The following is a 25,727-nucleotide window of genomic DNA, read 5'->3' as shown; positions in this document are numbered from 1 at the left end:
AGTGTCAACATGGGTGGTGGAACAGAAGAATTGTTTTAGAAAGGACAGAGGTTGAAGGAAATGAACTTTTCACGCACTGGGAGAGATTGGGGGGAGGGGGAGCGATTGGATTAACTGGATTTCTCCACTGAGAGCTAGCATGGATTCGCTAGGCTGAATGGCCTGCTGATGTGGTGATGACTTAGCCAGAGGGGGGTAGTAATGGTTTAAGTTTATTTATTAGAGTCTCAAGTTGGCTTACATTAACACTGCAATGAAGTTACTGTAAAAATCCCCTAGTTGCCACACTCTGGTGCCTGTTCGGGTACACTGAGGGAGAACTTAGTATGGTCAATTCACCCTAACCAGCACGTCTTTTCGGACTGAGAGGAAACTGGAGCAACTGGAGGCACAGGGAGAATGTCTACACAGACAGTGACCCAAGCTGGGAATCGAACCCGGGTCCCTGGCCCTGTGAGGCAGCAGTGCTAACCCACTGTGGCTTCCTTGGTTGCCCAACCCTGCCGAGAGGTGGGGGGATTGAGAGGGTGAGTGTCTAATTCCTAACGCTTTTCTGATTTTTGGTCCAGGTACAGGAGACACCTCCTGGAAAGGCTGAACCCACGCTCACATCTCCAACCAATGATGAGCATGTATCGAGACCTGGCAAGGAGTCTATTAGCGTAATCCTGCACGGTGCGATAGACCTCCCGGCCCTCAGCGACGGTTCTGTGCCGCAATCCTTCGTGACAGCGTGAGTACCGAGCTCCGGTGTCGCGGGAAGGAGTGACATAGCGAGGGGGATTGAATATAAAAGTAGGGAGGTCTTGCTGCGGCTGTATAGGGCATTGGTGAGGCCGCAGCTGGAGTACTGTGTGCAGTTTTGGTCGCCGCACTTACGCAAGGATATTTTGGCCTTGGAGGGAGTGCAGAGGAGGTTTACTAGGCTGATACCGGAGTTGAGGGGCTTGAGCTATGAGGAGAGGCTGAATAAACTAGGCTTGTACTCGTTAGAGTTTAGAAGAATGAGGGGAGATCTCATTGAGACGTATAAGATGATGAATGGGATGGATAGGATAGAGGTGGAGAGACTCTTCCCGCTCAGAAAGGACAGTAGGACTAGGGGGCACAGCCTCAAGATAAAGGGGGGGCGGTTTAGAACGGAGTTGAGGAGGAACTTCTTCACTCAAAGGGTGGTGAATCTCTGGAATTCTCTGCCCGTTGAAGTGGTGGAGGCTGCCTCGCTAAATATTTTTAAGACGCGGGTTGATGGGTTTTTGATAAGAGAGGGGATTAAGGGTTATGGGGAGAGGGCGGGAACGTGGAACTGAGCCACGACAGATCAGCCATGATCTTATTGAATGGCGGGGCAGGCTCGAAGGGCTACATGGCCGACTCCTGCTCCTATTTCTTATGTTCTTGTGACAGAGAATGAATGATTTTCAGTCGTGAAGCACGTTGGGTCATGGAGATACGGTGAATGGGCTCAGGCCGTCTTAGACTGGCTTCTGTGCAACGAGAAAGGAATCTTTGCCAATCTAGCTGTGCAGCGTCTGAGCGACCACAACATTTTTTACCAAGATGAAGAGTGAAATAGTTGATTCAGAGACCGAATCTTAATAAAGGAAACTATGAAGCGTGAGTTGGCCTTGGGGAGAGTTACTTAAAAGGCTGACAGTGGATAAGCGATGGCAAACATTCAAGGAACGCATGGGGGAACTGCAGCAATGGTCTGGCACAAAATGGGTAAGAGGGCCAATCCATAGCTTACAAAGGAAATTAGAGAGAAGAAGAAGCAAACAGACTGGCCAAGAAAAATAATAGGTCTGAGGATTGGGAGCAGCTTAAAATTCAACAAAAAAGGACCAAGGTTTTGACTGGTTGGCAGAGAGGAAACAAAGAGTAGGAATTAATGGGTGCTTTTCAAATTGGCAGGCAGCAACTAGTGGGGTGCCATAGGGTTCGGTGCTGGGACCCCAGCTATTCATAATATATATTAGTGATTTAGATGAGGGAACAAAATGTAACATCTCAAAGTTTGCAGATGATACCAAATTGGGTGGGAGGGTGAACTGTGTCGAGATGCAGAGATCCTTCAGCATGATCTGGACAGATTGGGTGGGTGGACAAGTCAATGGCAGATGCAGGATAATTTGGATAAATGTGAGGTAAGCCTAGGGTAGATCGAAGCCCCGAAAGGATGATGGAAGAACCAGAAAGGGGAATTGGGATGGGGGTCAGGCTGACTGGTAGGACGCTGAAGGTTCACGGAGAGAGAAGGCAGCAGGACAAAGCCGGACACTCCTGCTGAGGTCTCTGCTGAGGAGATGAGGTTCCGACGAGGATGGCAATTGGAGCAACTCTGCGAATAATTGTTTCTCGCTGGCTCTCACTTGAGCGTTTATACAGTTCAGGTGCTGGAGGAATGAAGGAACTATGTTGGGTGGCATAGTGGTTGGCACTGCGGCCTCACAGCGCCAGGGATCCGGGTTTGATTCGGCTTGGATTACTGTTTGTGTGGAGTCTGCGCGTTCTTTCTGTGTCTGCGTGGGTTTCCTGAGTGCTCCAGTTTCTTCCCACAGCCCAAAGATGTGCTGGTTAGGGGAATTAGTGGGATAAATATGTGGGGTTACGGGGATAGGACCTGGGTAAGATGCTCTGTCGGAGAGTCAGTGCAGACTTCTGTCTGTATATATGCACATGACTGCGTGTGTGTGTGTATATGCACGCACGACTGTGTGTGTGTGTGTGTACGTGTGTGCGTGTGTGTGTGTACGCGAGTTTGTATACAAGTGTGTGTGTGTGCGTGTGTGCGCGCGTGTGTATACACACAAGTCTATGAATGTGTGCACGAAAGTATCTGTACACGACTGTATGTGTATATAAGTGTGTGTGTGTGTGCATATGTGTGCACGAGCATGCACATGTATGTCTTGTGCATTGTGTCACAGATGTAAAGCAGTCTTGCAAAGGCGAAAGGAAGGATGTTACTGAGTTGCAGCCTGAAATGTAGAAGCCATTACAATTGATCCTGTGTTAAACTCCGTCAACTGCTGATTAGTTGGGTTTGCCAATTTACAGCAATAGTCTTTTAAGTATGGGGCAGCAAGCAGACATCACGTCCGTGCTCCTAATTCGAGACAGCTCACGGGCAACTCCAGTATTGTAAATATAGAATCCTACAGGAAGGAAAGGTTTGGATTCTAGATGATATCCATCAGCAAATTTTACCCTCTCGCCCCCCTCAGCCTGCAGTGTAAAACGTGAGGCCCGTTCTCAGATTCAGTTTCCTTTTGAACTTTGAAAAGCTGCCCCACCCCGACATAGATCCTTCTAAACCAGAATGCTGTGTGCCTGTAATGAAAAGGAGTGCATTGTGCTCGAGGTTCCTGTTACTCTGGCACTCACCCCCGATCTCCACATGATAGGACACCGTTTATAAACTCCAGTGAAATGCAGCCATTCATAAATCAGACGTCAGCATTCGTATGCAGCTCGAAGCCTTGTATTGTGGTCTCGGATTGGGTCAAACAATATTGGCCCTTGAGTTATTAAAACGGCTGGCATCTCTCCACGTTTCTTCAGAGTGTCCCTGATACGAGGGTTTGTGAGGAGTTATTCTGCATTAGAGAGGAAAGCTTGCATTTCCTGTTTTTATTCCATTAACCGGAAGGTTGGTTACTTTGAAACCCTGACAATGTCCCCAAGATATAGAGGCAGAATTAGGGCCATTCGGCCCATTGAGTTTGATTGTGGCTGATATGTTTCCCAACTCCGCTCTCCCGCTTTTTCCCTGTAACCTTTGACCTCCTTACCAGTCAAGGGTCAATGTCAGGATCTTGCTGTAAATTCTGTTCTTACTTGCCAACTTTAACAGGACAGAGTAAGAGCCAAAAGCGTGGGAGTCACCAGCAGAACGTGTGAAACAATTGGGGTCTTTATATACATCCCGGTGGTACCCCACTAGTCACTGCCTGCCAATCGGAAGAAGACCTATTTTATTCCAACTCTTTGCTTCTTGTTGCCAACCAACTTTCTGTCCATCTCAAGATAGCCTCAATCCCACACGCTTTAATTTTACGTAAAGAGCACAGAAAACTACAGCATAGATATAGGAACAGGGCCTTTAGGCCTTCCAAGCCTGCACTGACCATGCTACCCAACTGAACTAAAATCCCCTATCCTTCCGGAGATCATATCCCTCTATTCCCATCCTACTCATGGATTTGTCAAGATGCCCCTTTAAAAGTCACCATTGTATCTGCTTCCACAACCTCCCCAGGCAGTGAGTTCCAGGCACCCGCTACCCTCTCTATAAAAAAATCTGCCTTGTACATCTCCTTTTAAACCTTGCCCCTTGCACTTTAAACCCATGCCCCCTTGTAATTGACTCTTCCACCCTGGGTAAAAGCTTCTGACTATCCACTCTGTCCATGCTTCTCCTCACCTTGTAGACTTCTATCAGGTCGCCCCTCAACCTCCATCGCTCCAGTGAGAACAAACCAAGTTTCTTCAACCTCTCCTCACAGCTAGTGTCCTGAATACCAGGCAACATCCTAGTAAATCTTTTCTGTATCCTCTCCAAAGCCTCCACGTCCTTCTAGTAGTGTGGCCACCAGAATTGAACATGGTATTCCAAGTGCGGCCTAATTAAGGTTCTATGAAGCTGCAACATGACTTGCCAATTTTTAAACTCAATACCCCGGTCGCTGAAGGCAAGCATGCCGCCTGGACTAACTTCTCCATCTGCATTGCCACTTTCAGTGACCTGTGTGCCTGTACACAGAGATCCCCCTGTCTTTCAATACAGAGGAAAAAGCCTCTGACTATCCACCCTATCTGTGCCTCTCATCATTTTGGGTCTCCCCCTCAGTCTCCATCTCTCCAGTGAAAACAAGCCGAGTTTATCCGACCTTTCCTTGTACCTAAAGCCCTCCAGACCAGGCGACATCCTGGTCAACCTTCCTTGCATCTTCTCCAAAGCATCCACATCCTTCTGGTAGCGTGGCAACCAGAACTGCATACGATACAAATGCGGCCTACCTAAAGTTTTACACAGCTGTAACTGAATTTGCCATCTATCACAGCGCTGTTTGTGGTAAGTCTCTGTGCATGAACTTTGATGACAGTATTGAGGGGGAGCTACATTGCCAGTGATGTCTTTTTTTTTGAGTTGCAGTGATAAATTCTCTCTCTACCTATCCTGGTGGGTCAGGTGGACAGTCAAAATTTCCTTCATAGTTTTTTTTTTAAGGGATTCCTTCCTCAAACTGCACTAATTGAGGTTTATGGCATCGTGATTTGATTTATTATTGTTAGTATACAGTGAAAAGCATTGTTTCTTTTGCACTACACAGACAAAGCATACCGTTCATAGAGAAGGAAAGGAGAGAGAGTGCAGAATGTAGTGTTACAGTCATAGCTACAGTGTAGAGAAAGATCAACTTAATGCAAGGTAAGCTCATTCAAAAGTCTGACAACAGCAGGGAAGAAGCTGTTCTTGAGTCGGTTGATACGTGACCTCAGACTTTTGTATCTTTTTCCTGACGGAAGTAGGTGGAAGAGAGAATGTCCGGGGTGCGAGGGGTCCTTGATTATGCTGGCTGCTTTGCTGAGGCAGCGGGGAGTGTAGACAGAGTCAATGGATGGGAGGCTGGTTTGCGTGATGGACTGGGATTTGTTCACAACCTTTTGTAGTTTCTTGCAGTCTTGGACAGAGCAGGAGCCATACCAAGCTGTGATACAACCAGACTTTGCTGTGTGCAGAAATGGTGGCCCTGTCTTCCTCTATACTGAAGTTCATTAAAGCATCAAGCAGATTGGAGTAATTCAGAGAGTCTAAATTTATTTATTTAGTGTCACAAGTAGTGCAATGAAGTTACTGTGAAAATCCCCTGGTCACTGCACTCCAGTGTCTATTTGGGTACACTGGGAGAATTTGGTATGGCCAATCCACCTAACCTACACATCTTTAGACACTAAGGGGCAATTTAGCATGGCCAATCCACCTAACCTACACATCTTTAGACACTAAGGGGCAATTTAGCATGGCCAATCCACCTAACCTACACACTTTTGGTAAAGAGAGACAGATAGATAGGTAAAGAGAGACAGATAGATAAAGAGAAACATGTAGCTAGAAAGAATATGTTTCAAGTTTATTTATTAGCATCACAAGTAGGCTTGTATTAACATTGCAGTGAAGTTACTGTGAAAATCTCCTAGTCGCCACACTCTGGCGCCTGCTGGGCTACGCTGAGGGAGAATTTAGCACAGCCAATGCATCTAACAAGCATGTATTTCGGACTGTAGGAGGAAACCGGAGCACCGGGAGGAAACCCCACGCGGACACAGGTAAACTCCACACCAACAGTGGCCCAAGCTGGGAATCGAACCCGGGTGCCTGGCATTAACCACTGTGCCACTGGATGCTGCGTTTAAACGCAGGGCCAGCCTTTCCAGCGAGGATAATCTCATATTGGCCCGTACCCCTAATTAAAAGAACTAACCCGTCATTTCAGCAGTGGGCGTAATTTGGAGAAGATGCGAGTGAAGGTTTTTTTCCCCCCCCTTTGGTTGGGTTAATTTGAGAGGTTTGCTCTGGGAAAGTGGAGAGCCGCCCCTGGGTTGGAATTTGATGAAATCGGCGCTTTGATGCAGCTTGCTGCCGATCATGAATTTTTAACAATGCACAAACTCTCATAAATCTTTCAGCGGTGTGGCTCTTTTTCTGAATGCAATCATTGCTTTCTCGAAACAGGTGCCAGAAAACATTACAAATCGCAGCCCCAGGGGGCAGCTTAGAAAGAAAGGAAAGAGATAAATCCTTCTGAGGCACACTCAAGTGAAATTTAATTGAACCAAGTAGTCTTTTTTTTAATATAAAGCACACACACACATATATAAAATATATATATATACATATATATAGATGTGTGTGTGTGTGTGTGTGTGTGTGTGTGTGTGTGAGTGAGACAGGGTAGTGGGCTGCTGTGTACAAGGTCACGAGGAGACGAGGACATCCATTATTCATCCCGTGTAGGGAGAGGACTTGGAATCACCGAATGGATTTGTTATGGTAATTCCTGCTCCGTCGACAAACGCCTCGTGCATCCCTCGCAACAGCAGGTCTCACCGTCTCGTGATAATTAAATGGCGGACGGGAAGTTTGATGCTCAAGGAAAGAACAAAGCCTCGACAGAGGCCGGAAGGATGGTTCCCGGGGATGGGAGACCCAGTTGGCTTTTTTAAGGGACATCTTTCAGTTGGTTTAGTGCTCGCACCAGGTGGAATTCAACCTTTTTTTTTAATTGAAATGTCCGTCTGAATGTTGGCTTCCTGCGACCCGAGTTAAATTCTGATTGTTTAAGTGTTTGACACCGTTCCAGTAAAGTATTTCTTTCCAGTAGCCGGAGTAAAACTTGGAGCGAATCCAATTAGCAACGACTCAACAAGCCTTAGTCAATGAGTCTGTCTTTGTGGAATCATCATCGTGTAATCGTAGAATCCCTCCAGTGCAGAAAGAGGCCATTTAAAATTAAAGCTGACTTCCAGTTTATTTATTCGCGTCACAAGTAAGGCTTACATTAACACTACAATAAAGTTGCTGTGAAATTCCCCTAGTCGCCACACTCCGGCGCCTGTCCAGAACATCTTTCGGACTGTGTATGAGGAAACCGGAGCACCCGGAGGAAGCCCCCGCAGATACAGGGAGAATCATTACAATCCCTACAGTGCAGGAGGAAGCCAATCAGTCCACATAGACCACAGTCCCCATAATCCTACTTATTTACCCTACTAACCACCTGACACTAGGGTCAATTTACCATGGCCAATCCATCTAACTTGCACATCTTTGTACACTAAGGGGCAATTTAGCATGGCCAATCCACCTGACTTGCACATTTTTGGACACTAAGGGATAATTTAGCTTGGCCAATCCACCTAACCTGCACATCTTTGGATTTGAAGAACAATTTAACATGGCCAATCTCCCTAACCTGCACATCTTTGTACACTAAGGGGCAATTTAGCATGGCCAATCCACCTAACCTACACATGTTTGTGTGCTAACACAGGGAGAATGTGCAGACTCCACACAGACAGTCACCCAAGGCAAGAATTGAACCAGCGTCCCTGGTGCTATGAGGCAGTAGTACTAACCACTGTGCCACTGCACCTCCCTCCAGTCTTCAGCCTCTCAAGACAGAGGTCATATTTTTCTTGAAGGATGGTTACAGGTTACTTTGAACATGAAAGTAAAATTAATCAGAGCGGCTTCAATCCAATTTTAAATGTCATCGAGACTTGTAATGCCAGATGCATCATTAACTTGTGAACTGAAATCTTCTGCAACACAAACACACTGGCCTCATTCCCATTCAGCACCACATTTTATATTCGCAATGTCGCACTTGAGTGCCCCCTTTTTAAATCCTATTATGCAGCCTTAGGCTTGGTGTAACTTGCTGGGAATTATGTTTGCAATATGTTGTGAGTCTGTTTTTAAAGAACTGAAAAATTGCCTGTTATTCTGTGTCTGTTCCGATGGAGCTAATACATAGAGAGCAAGGTTGTTTGAGTTTATTGATTAGTATCACAAGTAGGCTTACATTAACACTGCAATGAAGTTACTGTGAAAATCCCCCAGTTGCCACACTGCGGCACCTGTTCAGGGTACACTAAGGGAGAATTCAGCATGGTCAATGCACCTAACCAGCACGTCTTTCAGACTGTGGGAGGAAACTGGAGCACGTGGAGGAAACCCACGCAGACATGGGCAGAACATGCAGACTCTGCACAATCAGTGACCCAAACTGGGAATTGAAACCCAGGTCCCTGGCACTGAGAGGCAGCAGTGCTAACCACTGTGCCACCTTGTCAGCCCAAGATAGGGGGCCAGCTCTGACAAAGGGTCACCCGGACTAAAAATTGGCTGTTTCTCTCTCCACAGATGCTGTCAGACCTGCTGAGATTTTAGAGCGTTTTCTGCTTTTGTTTCAGATTCCAGCATTAAGATAAGGAAACTGGTTCCTTGACCTGTCTTCAGGGGCCAGTGTTACCCAGTCCTCAGATATTGGTTTGATTTATTACTATCACATGTATTGGTATACAATGAATTTCTTGCACGCCATACAGACAAAGCATTCCGTTCATAGAATACATCAGGGAGAAGGAAAGGAGAGCAGAATGTAGTGTTACAGTCATAGAACAAAGAAAATTACAGCACAGGAACAGACCCTTCGGCCCTCCAAACCTGCACCAACCATGCTGCCCGTCTGAATTAAAACCCCCTACCCTTCCGGGGACCATATCCATCTATTCCCATCTCATTCATGTGTTTGTCCAGATGCCCCTTAAAAATCACTATCGAATCCGCTTCCACCAACTCCCCTGGCAACGAGTTCCAGGCACCCACCACCCTCTGTGTAAAAAAAATTGCCTCGTACATCATCTTTCAACCTTGCCCCTCACCCCTTAAACCTATGCCCCTAGTAATTGACTCTTCCACCCTGGGCAAAAGCTTCTGACTATCGTCTCTGCCCCTGCCTCTCATAATCTTTTAGACTTCTATCAGGTCGCCCCTCAACCTCTGTCACTCCAGTGAGAACAAACCAAATTTCTCCAACCTCTCCTCATAGCTAATGCCCTCCATACCAGGCAGCATCCCGGTATCCCCTCCAAAGTCTCCACATCCTTCTGGTAGTGTGGCGACCTGAATTGAACACTATATTCCAAGTGTGGCCTCACTAAGGTTCTACAAAGCTGCAACATGGCCAGGGTGTAGAGAAAGATCAAGTTAATATAAGATAGGTCCTTTCAAAAGTCTGATGGCAGCAGGGAAGAAGCTGCTCTTGAATTGGTTGGTACGTGACCTCAGTGCTATCTTATTCCCGACGGAAGAAGGTGGAAGAGAGAATGGCACAAACTGGGGCCCTGATTTACAAAGTTGTGGGTTCAAGACCCCAGTCCCACCCTTGACGGGATTACTGATGCCTCTATGCAGTGCTGAGGGAGTGCAGCACTGTCAGTGATGTTGCACCTTAAAAGAAGCTCTCAACTCCCTTCTGTGCTCTCGGCAGGAGAATTTCTATTCCAAAGAGGAGCGGGGGAAGTTCTCCCCAGTTTCCAACCCAAATCGCCATCCCTCAGCTAACATCACTAAATACAGATTATTCTGGCTGCTATTGCATTGCGGTAACCACCTCCTACCTTACACACTGACTGTACTTCATAAGTGCCAGATTGACGATGGAACATTTTGGGATGTCAGAGGATGCAAAATGAACTTTAGGAATTGTGGATCTTTGGCCTTGTCTACCATATAGGTGCTTTATGTTGGAGTTTATCCAAAACTGAGATCGAGAGAGTTTTGACCTCTCGGGAATCAGTGGGTACAGGGAGTGGATTGGGACAGTGAGAGAGATGGTGGCATAATGGGAACATTATTGGACTAGAAATTCGGAGACTCAGGAACTCTGGGGACGTGGGTTCAAATTGTCCCAACACAGCTAGTGGAATTGGAATTAGGACCATTGAATCCCAACAGTGCAGAAGGAGGCTGTCCAGCACCGTGGACTCTGCACCATCTCTCCAACAGAGCATCTTGCCTTGGCCCAAACCCCCACCCTGTTCCCATAACTCTGTATATTTAACATGGCCGACCCACCTAACCTGCACATCTTTGGACACTAAGAGGCAATTTAACATGGCCAATCCACCTAACCTGCACATCATTGGACACTAAGAGGCAATTTGACATAGTCAATCCACCTAACCTGCACATCTTTGGCGTGTGGGAAGAAACCAGAGCACGCGGAAGAAACCCACGCAGATATGGGGAGAACATGCAGACTCCACACAGACGGTCACCGAAGACAGGAATTGAACCTGGTGTGATTTCAGATCAGTATGTGTGATTCTTAATTACTCTGTGAAATGGCCATGCAAACCACCCAGTTCAAGGGGCAATTAGAGATGGGCAACAAATATTGGCCCTGCCAGCGATGCCCACATCCTGTGGAAGAATTAATATTAAACAATGTGCAGCTGGGGTAGAAATGGGGCAGGTTCGAGGGGCCGAATGGTCTATCCTTCCTGCTATTCCTAATCACTAACTATCAGTCAAACCAGTCTCCCATCCATCGATTCCGTCTACACCTCCTGCTGCCTCAGAAAACAGGCAGTATAATTAAGGACCCCAAACGCCCCGGATGTTCTTCTTTCGTGGGCAGCATGGCGGTTGCCACTTCTGTCTCAGTGTTCGATTCCCGGCTTGGGTCATTGTCTGGCTGGAGTCGCACGTTCTCCCCGTGTCTGCATGGGTTTCCTCCGAGTGCTCCAGTTTCCTCCCACAGTCCGAAAGATGTGCAAGTTAGGCCGATTGGCCGTGCTAAACTGATCCTAGTGTTACCCAGGGTAAATATATGGGGTTACAGGGATCAAGTCAGGGTGGGATCAATGTCAATGCATGTTCAATGGGCTGAATGGCCTCCTGCATATAGGGATTTTATGATTCTATTATTCTGTCGGGAAAAAGATACAAAAGTCTGAGGTCACATACCAACCGACTCAAGAACAGCTTCTTCCCTGCTGCTGTCAGACTTTTGAATGGACTTACCTTGCGCTAAGTTGATCTTTCTCTACACCCTAGCTATGACTGTAACACTACATTCTGCACCCTCTCCTTTCCTTCTCCCCTATGTAATCTATGAATGGTATGCTTTGTCTGTATAGCGTACAAGAAACAATACTTTTCATTGTATCCCAGGAGCTGCGACAATAATAAATCAAATCAAAATAATGCTGTTATATACAGTCGGGAATAAAGATCTGTTTCCTGATCTGTTTTGCCCAATGCGTGTGTGTTCCTCGCTTGGCCAAGAACATGGAATTCCCCATGGAATTTCTTACTGCGGATTTATTCCAGTTTCTCTGGTGATCTAATGCTTTGGTCAGATGATTTAACCAGGGTGGGTAACGTTCACAAAGTGGATGAGGCAGAAATAACTTCTGGGGTGCACCTTCCAGCAAAGTGATGACTCAAACGCAACTCAGAAGTCACATGAACAATTAGATCATCCTCTTAGCTCATTCATCCAGTATTTTCCACCCCCACCACCGCCTGTCCCAACCCAGCATTGAATTTAGAATCCTTACAGTGCAGAAGGAGGCCATTTGGCCCATCACTGACCACAATCCCACCCAGACCCTATCCCCATAACAGCGTATGGCTCTTTCTCATCGTTTCTAGCCCTGTGGAGGCGAATGCGCTCTAAAGATGCTCATTGTGTGGCTCACAAAGGAATGCAACTAATGTAAGCACAGTTTGCCCCTCAAGCCTCTTCATTGTTCAGTCCGATCATTGACTCATAGAATTCTTATAGTGCAAGAGGCCATTGGGTCTACACCGACTCTCTGGCAGAGTATCTTATCCAAGCCCCCTCCCCTGCCCTATCCCTGCAACCCCACACATTTCCCCCCATGGCTATTCCATCTAACCTACACTAAGGGCCAAGTTAGCATGGCCAATGTCCCACTATACACATCTTTGGCCATGGTAAGCTGCCCCTTGGTGTCCAAAGTTGTGTATATTGGGGCGTTGGCCATACTAAATTGCCCCTTGGTGTCCAAAGTTGTGTATATTGGGGCGTTGGCCATACTAAATTGCCCCTTGGTGTCCAAAGTTGTGCAGGTTAGGTGAATTGTCCATGTTACAATTGCCCCTTAATGCCCAAAGATGGGTAGATTGGGCTGATTGGCCATGGCAAGCTGCCCCCATGGTGAGGATGGATTGGAGAGGTTGGGACTGTTCTCCTTGGAGAGAGAGAAGGCTGAAAGGACACTTGATCGAGACATTCAAAATTGTGAAGAGAGTTTGGACAGAGTAGAGAGGGAGAAACTGTTCCCATTTGTGGAAGGATTGGGAACAGAGGGGCACAGAGTTCAAGTGATTCGCAAAAGAGGTAATGTGAGAAAAATCTTTATCACGCGGCAAGTGGTTGGGGTCTGGAATGAGCTGCCTGGGAGTGTGGTGGAGGCATTTAAAAGGACATTGGATGATTATTTGAATAGAAACAAAGTGCAGGGATACGGGGGAAAGGCAGGAGAATGGAGGTAAGTCATGATGCTGGTTTGAGAGCTGGTGCGGCCCCAGTGGGCAGTTTTTCCAGCCTCGCTCGAGCGAGACCAGAAATTCCTGCCCGAGGTCAACGAAGGTTACCATTGTCCGCCCCTCACCTGCTCCGATTCCATGGTGGACGGGGTGATAGAATTGCAGAGGATGGGCCAAATGTCCCCCTTGTGCACCGTAACAATTCTGAGATACTGTGTTAGGTGGATTGGCCGTGCTAAATGACCAAGGGCAGCACAGTGGTTAACACTGCTGCCTCAAGGCACCAGGGAGCCAGGTTCGATTCCGGCCTCGGGTCACTGTCTGCGTGGAGTCTGCACATTCTCCCCATGTCTGCGTGGGTTTCCACACATTGTCTGTACCTTTAAGACTTGATTAGCTCTAAAGACTCGCACTCCAATTATTATTCATGTGAATTGAGTTTGTGCCTTTATATGCCCTGTTTGTGATCAGAACTCCCACCCACCTGACGAAGGAACAGCCAGTTCCAAAAGCTAGTGGCATTTGTTACAAATAAACCTGTTGGACTTGAACTTGGTGTTAACTTCTTACTGGGTTTCCTTCCACAGTCCAAAGATTAGGTTGATTGTCCATGGTAAGTTGTCCTTTCGTGTCGGGGGGGGCGCGCGCGCAGGGTAAATATGTGGGGTTATGGAAATAGGGCCTGGGTGGGGTGGTTGGCAGTGCAGGCTTGAGGGGCCAAATGGCCTGTAGGGATTCTATGCTTCTCTTGGATGTTGAATGGTATGGGGGTGACAGTCCATCGGCAATCATTCCTTTAACCTATCCCCTCAAACCCACCTCGTTGGCCAAGCTTTCAGTTGCGTGTTCTAAATATCTCGGTGTGTAGCTTGGTGCCACACTCTGTCTGGTAATGCTCCACTGAAGTGCCTTCGGGGCAGTTTATTAGATTAGGGTACTCTCAATGCAAGTGGCTGTCATTGTCAGATCCTGTTTAATTGTGGCTTTACGCCAGTCAATCTCTCTTGGATGAAAGGCACGGAGAGGTTGCGAATGCATGGGGTGACATTTGGAGTACGTTCGTGCACTGTTGCCTCAACCCAGCAGAGAGATGTGTTTAAATGAGGCTTTGGAGAGGGGAGATGAGAACAGGACGTGACATATTTATCGCACTCTTTCACCATTCCTTAAGAGGAAAACAATATTTATTACTTGAGGCTGAATGCTTTGCCGTTACGTCCTCTGACAGTAGGTGCTGGAAGCTCATTCGAATCCAGTTCTGTGGTGTGGGGTCTCGATGTGCCGTTTACATTGTCTAGTTGTGTCCCTCCCTCCTCCTCACACTCTGGCCAAGGGATGTGTGAGTTTCTGATAGAATCTGTTCAAGGATCATGAGTGGTATGTTATTTTTGCAGAGTACTGGAGTTTGACTGTCAGCCCCCATTCCGTTCAATGTCCAGAAGAGAAACATAGAATCCCTATAGTGAAGAAGGAGGCATTTGGCATTTCCCATCAAGGTCCTATTCACATAACCCCACATATTTACCCTGCCGGCCTCCCCGACACTAGGGGGGCAATTGAGAATCATACGATCCCTAAAGTGCAGGAGGAGGCTATTCAGCCCATCGAGCCTGCACTGACAACAATCCCACCCAGGCCCTATCCCCCTAACCCTGCCTATTTACTCTGCTAATCCCTCCTCACTAAGGGACAACTTACAATGGTCAATCAACCTAATCTTTGGACTGTGGGAGGAAACCGGAGCACCTGGAGGAAACCCACGCAGACATGGGGAGAATGTGCAGACAGTGACCCAAGCGGGGAATTGAACCCGGATCCCTGCTGCTGTGAGGCAGCAGTGCTAACCCACTCAGCCATTCAAAGTAACATTGGCAAAGACGCATGGGGAGAATGTTCCCATTCCACTCACCATGGGGGTGGGGGCAGTTGTTGTGGGCGGAGGGGGAGGGGGCAGACCGTACAAAGGGATTTTCCGGTTATGAAGCAAGCGTGGCTGGAAAATTCCACCCATTATCACTATACCATCACCTTCCTTTCATCCTGGGGGCCAAGTCTTCACACGTGAATTCTGATGCAATCTTGTCTCTCTCCCACAGTAAAAGCGGAACGGATGTCGAGAAACAGCAGAGAGCTCAGGGTGTTACCCACGCCAGCGTGCTGCCGACACACTCACCATCCTGGGAAGAGAAGGTAACCGTGGAGATAGATGAGGAGAAGGCCAGGGATGAAGGTGAGATTCCCAGCCCTCGGATTAGCTCCTTGCACATTGCTTCCACATCTTATAAATCGGAATCTTTATTCTAAACCCATCTTAGCTCCTGATTTTGATGGTTCGGGTCTCCCGAGAGTCCGGCACCCCCTCAGTCACCAGGGAATTAGCTTTGTAGAAGCCTTTGCCCAGCCCTCTGACTGGGGCTCCCATCACGTCTTCCAATGGTCTCTGAGCAGAAGGAGTGATTTCATTTGATTTATTATTGTCCCGTGTATTAGTATACAGTGAAAGGTATTGTTTCTTGCACACTATACAGACAAAGCAGAGAAGGAAAGGTGAGGTGCAGAATGTAGTGTTACAGTCAGCTAGAGTGTAGAGAAAGATCAACTTAATGCGAGGTAAGTCCATTCAAAAGTCTGATACCATAAGGAGCCTCACAGCACCAGTTTAGAATCCAACATGTTTAGTTGGAATCACGAGTTTCTGAAGCACTGCTCCTTCTTCAGGTGAGTGGAGAGGCAGGTTTCGCAAACACTGTACATATAGACAAAGATACAATTACAAGATAATGTTTGGAAATTGAGACTTTAAGGTAAAGTCTGTTGGCACCAGGGAAGGAGCTGTTCTTTTTACTCTGATGGAAGAGAGAATGTCCCCGGGTATGTTGGGTCCTTGATTGTGCTGGCTGCTTTGCCGAGGCAGCAGGAAGTGTAGATGGAGTCGGGAGGCTGGTTTGCCTGATGGACTGGGCTTTATTCACAACCTTTTGTAGTTTCTTGCGGTCTTGGTCAGAGCAGGAGCCCATACCAAGCTGCGATACATCTGGAAAGGATGCTTTCTTTGGTGGATCTGTAAAAATTGGTGAGGGTTGGAGTGGACATGCCAAATTTCCTTAACCTCCTGAGGTGGGCTTTCGCAACTATAGTGTCGGTGTGACAGAGGATGCTGTAGAGTTATGTAATTGGGGGAAAAAAGCCACAAAGAAATAGAAATAGGATCATGTGGGTTGGATTTAAATTGTACGATAAATCCCAGTAAGCCGTTCACTAGTTTGCAGAGGAATGTTGCGATTAGGCTTCTGAATGAATAACTAATTTGTCTCATTAATACATTAAGAAGTCTGACAACACCAGGTTTAAGTCCAACCGATTTATTTGATAGTAAACTCACAAGTTTTCGAGGTTTGCCCCTTCGAAAGCTTGCGAGTTTACTATCAAATAAATCGGTTGGACTTAAACCTGGTGTTGTCAGACTTCTTACTGTGTTTACCCCAGTCCAACACCGGCATCTCCACATCATTAATACATACCATGAAATCAGGAGCTTATTATTTTACAAAGCACTAAATAAAAAACTTTTGGATTTTTCACAACCTCAGGATGGCCACATGGTAAGAAATTTGAGAATTGTGTAGATGTACAAAGAGACCTGGCTTTCCTTCTCTGTTAGTCACTGATGGTGAGCCTGAAGGTGCGGTTAGCTATTCGGAAGGCTAATGGAATGTTAGCCTTTATTGTAAGCGGATTTGAGTATAGGAGCAGTGAGGTCTTGCTTCAAGGAAGGCGATGGCCTGGTGGTATTATCACTAGACTATTAATCCAGAAACTCAGCTAATGTCCTGGGGACCTGGGTTCGAATCCCACCACGGGGGCAGATGGTGGAATTTGAATTCAATAAAAACTAGCTGGAATTAAGAATCACCTGATGACCATGAAACCATTGTCAGAAAAACAAATCTGATTCAGTAATGTCTTTTAGGGAAGGAAATCTACCGTCCTTACCTGCTCTGACCTACCTGTGACTCCAGACCTATAGGCTACTTGTGACACTGATTTAAAAAAACGTTAAACTTTAGGGTGATGAAAATAAAGGAAGGTGTCAGGATGGTATTGGATCAGTGACACACCTTGACTGAAAAACACACTTTACAAATCTGCTAGTGCCTATCAAGCTGAAAATATTTTTTGCAAGGAACAGATTCCCCTGAAGCACGTGAGAGATCATGAAACGGGGCTGTGGCTTGGAGCAGGGCAAGAGCCTAGTGGCAGCCCTGGGCTGGGGCCTACTGGCAAGGTTGGGGCCTAGTGGCAGGGGCAAGGGCTAGGACCCCGTGGCTGGGCTGGAGCCTGGGGAGGCAGAGCTGGGCTGGGGTCTAGTGGCAGGGTTGGAGCCTCATAGCAGGGCTGGGCTGGGACCAGGTGGCAGGGCTGGAACCTATTGCCAAGGCAGAGCCTGTTGGCAGAACTGGAGGTAGGGCCTAGTGGCGGGGCTGGGGGTAGGGCCTGGCGGCGGGGCTGGGGGTAGGGCCTAGCGGCGGGGCTGGGGGTAGGGCCTGGCGGCGGGGCTGGGGGTAGGGCCTGGCGGCGGGGCTGGGGGTTGGGCCTGGCGGCGGGGCTGGGGGTAGGGCCTGGCGGCGGGGCTGGGGGTTGGGCCGGGGGTTGGGCCTGGCGGCGGGGCTGGGGGTTGGGCCTGGCGGCGGGGCCGGGGGTTGGGCCTGGTGGCAGGGCTGGAGTTGGGCCTAGCGGCGGGGCTGGGGGTAGGGCCGGGGGTTGGGCCTGGCGGCGGGGCTGGGGGTTGGGCCTGGCGGCGGGGCTGGGGGTTGGGCCTGGCGGCGGGGCTGGGGTTGGGCCTAGCGGCAGGGCTGGAGTTGGGCCTGGCGGCCGGGCTGGGGATGTTATTTAGGTGAACGTATTGTCGGTTTATAATTTCCATCTGGATGTGATGGCCGTATACCTGGCAATGTGCCGATTCTGTTGGATAGAATGTCACCGAGAAGCAGAGTTAGACCTCGCGCTGATGCATCATTGATGTGTATTGATCGTCTGCTTGTCTCAAAGGCAGATATTGATGGCTCAGCTCACTCCCCGATTGGTTTACTCGAGCGACTGGGGCCCACAATTTCTAATTACCCCAAATTCTTTCCATTCAACCCGTTAAACAGCTGACTGGAATTTAAATGACCCTTGAATGCTTCTTTTGAAGAATTTAATTTTCTAACATTAGATCTGTCATTATTATCTCTGTGTTTTCTCAAATGTATTTGTCATCTCTCTCTCTCTCTATTTCAATTCCAAATTTATCCCAATGTTCTTCAGCCACACCTTTCCTTCACTTCTCTTTTTTTTCGTTCATTCAGGGGATGTGGGCCAGAATTTATTGCCCTTCCCTAATTGCCCTTGAACTGAGTGAGCTTGCAAAACATTTTAGAGGGCTTTTTTTTTAAATGAGTTACCCACGTTGCGGCATGGTGGCCCAGTGGTTAGCACTGCTGCCTCGCTGTGCTAGGGTCCCAGGTTCGATTCCCGGCTTGGGTCACTGTGTGGAGTCTGCACCTTCTCGCCGTGTCTGCGTGGGTTTCCTCCAGGTGCTCCAGTCCCCCCACCAAAAATGTGCGGTTTAGGTTGATTGGTCATGATAAATTGCCCCTATCTGTCAGGGGGATTCGAAGGGTAAATATGTGAGGTTACTGGGATGGGACTGGTCCGGCCTACATGTGACTCCAAGGTCACGGTGGCACAGTGGTTAGCACTGCTGCCTCACTGCGCTAGGGACCTGGGTTCAGTTCCAGCCTCGGGTCACTGTCTGTGTTGGGTTTGCACATTCTCCCTGTGTCTGTGTGGGTTTCCTCCCACACTCCAAAGATGTGCGGGTTAGGTGGATCGGCCGTGCTAAATTACCAGAGCGTCGGGGAGATTAGTTGGGTAAATATATGGGGTTATGGGGATAGGGCCTTGGTAGGATTGTTGTAGGTGCAGGCTCGATGGGCTGAATGGCCGTTCCTGTACTGTGAGGGATTCTTTTGAGTGAATAGGTGGTGAATGGGGTGCTCAGCAGGCGAAAGGGCAGCGAATTTCAAAGCGCACACTAGAGTTATTTTGAGGACTCATAGCTTCTAAATCAACAAATGCTATCCTGATATTTAAACAGAAAGACTGAGGGATGAATGTACAGCGATGCTGGAGCTTATTTCCAATTGTATGATACCACTCAGGCGTCATTTTAAACAAAGACCGTTGCCCAGACGTACTATAAAGGAGTGCGCTGTGCAATCATTGTGTATTCAGAGAGCACTCCCACTTCTCAAAGCAATCGATTCACTTGCATTACAGCCAGCAGTCAGAAGGCACAGTTTGACACCTCATTCCCCAGCCCACATACTCACTCACAAATTTCCAGACCCTTGGTGCCAGGGACAGTGGGATGATCTGGATGCAGAGAGTGAGACCAGCCGGATAAATCTCGCACGAGCAGGTCAGAGGTTGGGGAAATCCTGCGGCCAGTAACCCATCTCCTGACCGTCCCCCCCCACCACCACCACCACCCTGCCAAAGTCCGTCCACCATCAACAAGGCACGAGTCAAGAGTGTGATGGAATGTCCCCCGCTTGCCTGGATGGGAGCAGCTCCAATGATACAGGAGGAGCTCGATGCCACCCAGGACTCATGATTGGCACTCCACCGCCAACATCCGCTCCCTCCAGTGCTGATGACACTGTGTGTACCTTTTGACACTGCAGCAACTCAAAGGCTCCATTGAACCTACGCAGCCTTCTTGAGCAATATTAGAGATGGGCAATGCATTCTGACTTTGACAGAATGGTCCTATCCCAAGAGTGAATTTTTAAAAAATGGGAAGGTCCACTCAGAAGGAGTACAGGACGTGGGAAACCCCGGCTGAGATATTCTGTATGAGTTTGAAGCAATGCAGGAGTGGGTAGAAAGGTTGTTCCTGTGCCTGGTTTACCATTCAAACATTGCACCAACGCATCGAAGCAGCAGAAATACGTGTCACAAAGTGAATCTGGGCCACAGGATTTTTCAAGAAACAGGAGCAGGAGTGGGACATTCAGCCCATCGAGCTTGTTCTGCCTTTCAATAATATCATGGCTTCGATTCCATTTATCCATTAGCTCCCCATATCTCTCAATTAGAGGCTAGATGGATTGGCCATGCTAAATTGCCCCTTGGTGTCCAAAGATATGTAGGATAGGTGGATAGGCCATGCTAAGTAACCCCTTAATGTCCAAAGTTGTGCTGGTTAGGTGGATTGGTCATTAGTGTCCCAAGATGTGTAGGTTAGGTAGATTGGCCATGCTAAATTGCCCCTTAGTATCCAAAGATGTGCGGGTTAGGTGGATTGGCCGTGCTAAGTTGCCCCTTAGTGTCCCAAGATGTGCAGGTTAGGTGGATTGGCCATGCTAAATTGCCCCTTAGTTTCAGGGGGATTAGCAGGGTAAGTACATGGAGTTATGGGGATAGGGCCTGTGTGGGATTGTTGTCAGTACAGGCTTGATAGGCCGAATGGCCTCCTCCTGTGCACTGTAGCGATTCTAATGAAAGTGTGAGCCTCAGTGTAGGTGTGGGGAGGGTGTCACTCGTTGATGCAGCTTTTTCCATGTTTGGAAATTGGTGACGTTGTGGGGGGAGGGGTGGTGTGTGTGTTGGGGGGGGGGGTGTTGAGATCGGCACTGTCACTGACTCCCATCACAATCAGCGCATTATGCAACTGTCTGTACAACATGATGGGGGCACTTAACGTCCGACAGCTGATTGCAGCTAAATACATTAGTTCTTGTGAAAGTGCTCCAATTTGCGAGCAGGGGGGAGGGGAGGGTGGTTGCGGGGGGGTTGGGGGGGGGGTGCGGTGGGGGGATATGGAACGGTTTTGTCATCTGGCTGCTAATTACGAGAGGAGGAAAGGTGAGATTGGCAGTGTGATTATAGGCTGCTCTGTAACAGGACCGGCACATCTGGATGCTAATGAGAGTGAGAGTGAAGTAGGGGATGGCTGCCTCTCTGTGCATGGTTATTGAGAGGGGGGAGGGGGTGGGGGGTGGGGGGAGAGTATCAACACTTCACCATCAACAGCTCTATTCTGACGCTGGCTGCCACACAGCTCTCTCACACGGGAGGATATTAAGGTTACAAAACCCATTAAAGGTCAGCTTGCACAGGCCGTGTGTTGTACGATAAATAACATTCTGCTGTTGCAGAAACCTATCAGGTGTTTAATGCCAGCTGATACTCTGCTCCAGGTCTCTATCTACAGAAAATGCAAGATAAAGACCCGAGCTCCTTTGGTACGGTGGCACAGTGGTTAGCACTGCTGCCTCACAGAGCCAGGGACCCAGGTTCGATTCCCGGCTTGGGTCACTGTGCGGAATCTATCCTCCTTATGCCTGCGTGGGTTTCCTCTGGGTGCTCTGGTTTCTGCCCACAATCCAAAGATGTGTGGGTTAGGTGGATTGGCAATGCTAAATTGCCCCTTAGTGTCCAAAGGTGTGGGGGTTGGATGGATTGGCCATGCTAAATTGCCCCTTAGTGTCCCAGGATGTGCAGATTAGGGGGATTTGCTCTGGGAAATACATTGTCCTTTCCCTACTTTTGACATTAAGGTTAGGGAGTAGGTTTGACTGCACACTCTAGATATGAAACTGCCCCCTTCCCTGCCCCCACCCCTCACCCCTGCACAATGAGGCAGGTAAGTGGAAGTGGAGGAGTCTTCCATTCACTAAGTTAAAGAGATTGGAGTGTGTGAGTCCACTTTTAATCTTCCCCTGGTGTGCCTGGTGAATAGGTTTAGATCGGTGCCTTGGGGGAAATTTTAACCTCCTGGGGCTCATTTGGAGATTGGTGAGATTAGTTGTGGTGCTCGTTTTACTGATGGGGTTTATACTGGGAGAATGAAAAATCAGTGTTGCACCAGTATCTGTGGACTTTGCTTATCACAATACATTTAATCCTTGTCATTGTCATAGAGTCATCGAGGTTTGTATTTGCTTTCAGACAGCATTGATCGATTTCTTCCATTAACACACTCTGCTACTTTGCCTTCAGACAGTGCTGACCTTTATTCAACCATTAACACATTCTGCTATTTCGCTTTCAGACAGTGCTGACCTTTATTCTGCTATTAACACCTACTCTGAACTATAAAGCTTTAACCTTTAATATTATCAATCCCACTCCATTTGCCTTGTGTTCCACGATATCTTTGTTTTTAATCATTCCTGACCCCAACTGAACCCTGACATTCTACTTTTCAACAGCATAAAACCTTTCACATTTCTATCTCTCTTTAGCTCTGAAGAAGAGTTACAGAAACTCAAAATGTTCTCTCTCTCTCTCCCCCTCACGACAGATGCAGCCAAACCTGTTGAGTTTTCCGGTATCTTCTGTTTTTATTTCACATTGAACAACATTTTTCTTCCCAAATTGTGGGTCTTACTGTAATGGGGAGGTGAAATTCATGGCGTTGGAACAGGAAGAGGCCATTCAGCCCATCAGGCTTGCTTCCCCATTCAATATGATCAGAGCTGATTGGTCACCTCAATGCCTTTTATACCCATTATCCCTGTAACCCTTCACTTTATAGTGAATCAGAAACCTGTCAATCTCTGCCTCAAACACACTCGGTGACTGGGGTGGAGCTTTCCACAGGCTCACAACCCTCTGTGTCAAGAAATCTCTCCTCATCTCAGTCCTAAGACTCCCTTTATTTCCAAATTGTGTCCCCTGGTTCGAGACTCCCCAACCAAGCGAAACATCTCTAACAAAAGATTCATTGTGAAAAAAAGTTGGAAGTTTAGTGTCACAAGTTGGCTTACATTACCACTGCAGTTAAGTTACTGTGAAAATCCCCTAGCCACCACACTCCGGTGACTGAGGGAGAATTTAGCACGGCCAATGCACCTAACCAGCACGTCTTTCAGACTGAGAGGAAACCAGAGCACCCGGAGGAAACCCACGCAGACACGGGGAGAATGTGCTGAGCCTGCACAGACAGTGACCCAAGCCAGGAATCGAACCCGACTCCCTGGTGCTGTGAGGCAGCAAAGTTTAAAATTTATTAGTGCCACAAGTAGGCTTACATTAACATTGCAATGAAGTTGCTGTGAAATCGCCCTAGTCACCACATTCCGGCGCCTGTTCAGGTACACAGAGGGAGAATTTAGCACGGCCAATGCACCCTAACCAGCACGTGTTTCAGACTGTGGGAGGAAACTGGAGCATCCGGAGGAAACCCACGCAGACATGGGGAGAATGTGCAAACTCCACACAGACAGTGACCCAAGCCGGGAATCGAACCCGGGCCCCTGGTGCTGTGTGACAGCAGTGCTAACCACCGTGCGGCATCCAAAATCTTCTGTCGCTCGCTGGAGGCTGAGCCTCTATCTGTGGCGTGTGCACTGATGCAGACTGATGAAGGATAACTCAAAATGTTGGGAAAAAACAGATAGCAGCCCCCGCGATACCTCCCACACAAGAGGATAGAGAGTTGAGCTTTTGGCTACTTCTCAGTCACTGAGATGCCCTGTTAATCTCAGCTGATCCTTTCCCTCCTGTGTCGGACCAGCTGTTGCTTAAATTTTCCCTTTCAGCGTGGCTGATTGTGACGATGAGTTAATTGCTGTTTTTACTGCTCCCCCCCTCAGCACCCCCCCCACCCCACACATCATCATCACCCCCTTACCCAACAGCTGTAGAGCCTTGGAGCAACCTGAACATTTGTATCATTAGACATCTTGTCTAATCTGCGCACTTTCAAAGCTGCTACATCTTGTTCCTTTCATCGTTCTCTTTGCAATTTGACTCACAAATGTGAAGCTGGTACAGGGGGACCATTTGTAATGCCAGCCCCTCCCTCACCTCCAGTTCGAGCAAAACCCCACACAATATAAGGGTTGTCTCATCCCCCCCCCTCACCTTCCCCTCCCCTTCCCTCCTCTCCCTCCTCACCTTCCCTCCTCTCCCTCCTCACCTCCTCCTCACCTTCCCCTCCCCTCCCCTCCCCTCCTCTCCCTCCTCACCTTCCCCTCCTCACCTTCCCCTCCCCTCCCCTCCCTCCTCACCTTCCCCTCCTCACCTTCCCCTCCCCTCCCTCCTCACCTTCCCCTCCCCTCCCTCCTCACCTTCCCCTCCCCTCCCTCCTCACCTTCCCCTCCTCACCTTCCCCTCCCCTCCTCTCCCTCCTCACCTTCCCCTCCCCTCCCCTCCTCTCCTCTCCCTCCTCACCTTCCCCTCCCCTCCTCTCCTCTCCCTCCTCACCTTCCCCTCCCCTCCCCTCCCCTCCCTTCCCCCGGTTCCGGCTGTTTCACATTCCAGGGACTAACAGCTCCCTATTTAGTGACCTGAACTATATGGGTATCCTATCGTAACACAGGCAATCATTCATTATAAGACCATAAGACATTGGATTAGATTTAGGCCACTCGGCCCATCGAGTCTGCTCTGCCATTCAATCATGGCTGATATTTTTCTCATTTCCGTTCTCCTGCCTTTTCCCCATGACCCCTGACCCCCTTATTAATCCAGAACCTATCTATCTCTGTCTTAAATACACTCAATGACCTGGCTTCCTGCGGCAATGAATTCCATGGATTCACCACCCTCTGGCTGAAGAAACTCCTCCTCATCTTGGTTCTAAAGGGTCATCACTTTACTCTGAGGCTGTGTCCTTGGATCCCAGTCTCTCCCACTAACGGAAACATCTTCCCCACATCCGCTCTATCCAGGCCTTTCAGTATTCTGTAAGTTTCAATGATATCCCCCCCTTATCCTTCTAAACCCCATTGAGTACAGACCGATCTAGACAGAGAGTTGGAGTGAGGCTGTCACTCCGGTGTAGTACTGAGGAAATGCTGCGCTCTCTTTCAGACAGGATGTTAAAAAGAGGCCCCATCTGCTCTCAAAGGAACGTGTGAAAGATCCCACCACAATGGAAGAGAAGGGAAGTTCTCCCTGATACCCGACTTAGTATTTATTCCACAACCCACACCACCAAAGGGAATGGTCTACTTGCCATCACATTGCTGTTCATGGGAGTTTGCCACGTAAACAAATTGTCCATCTTGTTCCCAATATTACAACAGTAAAGAAAGACACTTCAAAACTACGTCATTGACTGCAAAACCCTTTTGGACTCGCTGAAATTTCCTTTGTTTTTTAATTCATTCGTGGGACATGGCCGTCGCTGGCTGGATCAGCATATATTGCCCATCCCTAGTTGCCCTTGGAGGGCAATTAACAGCCACATTGCTGTGCCTCTGGGGTCACATGTAGGCCAGACCGGGTAAGGACGGCAGATTTCCTTCCTTAACGGACATTAATGAACCAGATGGTTTTTCCGACAACGGTTTCATGGTCATCAGCAGATCCCTAATTCCAGATTTTTATTTATTGAATTCAAATTCCACCATCTGCCGTGGCAGGATTCGAACCCGCATCCACCAGAAAACTAGCTGAGTTTCTGGATTTCTAGTTCAGCATCAATACCACTAGGCCATCTTCTCCCCTTATTATTAGGGTGGCACAGTGGTTAGCACTGCTGCCTCACAGTGCCAGAGACCCAGCCTCAGGTAGCAGTTAGTGTGGTGTTTGCAAGTTCTCCCCTTGTCTGCGTGGGTTTTGTTTGGGTGCTCTG

At 48.2% G+C, this 25,727-nt stretch overlaps 1 protein-coding gene across 1 annotated transcript in view; it reads left to right on the top strand.

Moving 5' to 3' along the window:
• The window catches only part of ccdc33 (coiled-coil domain containing 33), a 218,295-nt gene that overhangs the window by 60,942 nt on the left and 131,626 nt on the right, over positions 1 to 25,727 (top strand). The window contains exons 4-5 of the mRNA XM_080216251.1: positions 570 to 733; positions 15,190 to 15,323. Coding sequence (XP_080072377.1) covers positions 570 to 733; positions 15,190 to 15,323 — 298 coding nt within the window. The remainder of the gene's footprint in view (positions 1 to 569; positions 734 to 15,189; positions 15,324 to 25,727) is intronic.

Source organism: Carcharhinus amblyrhynchos, chromosome 32, assembly GCF_965287045.1.
Source record: "Carcharhinus amblyrhynchos chromosome 32, sCarAmb.v2.hapA, whole genome shotgun sequence".
Lineage (NCBI taxonomy): Eukaryota > Metazoa > Chordata > Chondrichthyes > Carcharhiniformes > Carcharhinidae > Carcharhinus > Carcharhinus amblyrhynchos.
The sequence above is the reverse complement of the archived record's forward strand: the minus strand, read 5'-3'. Positions and strand labels throughout refer to the sequence as shown.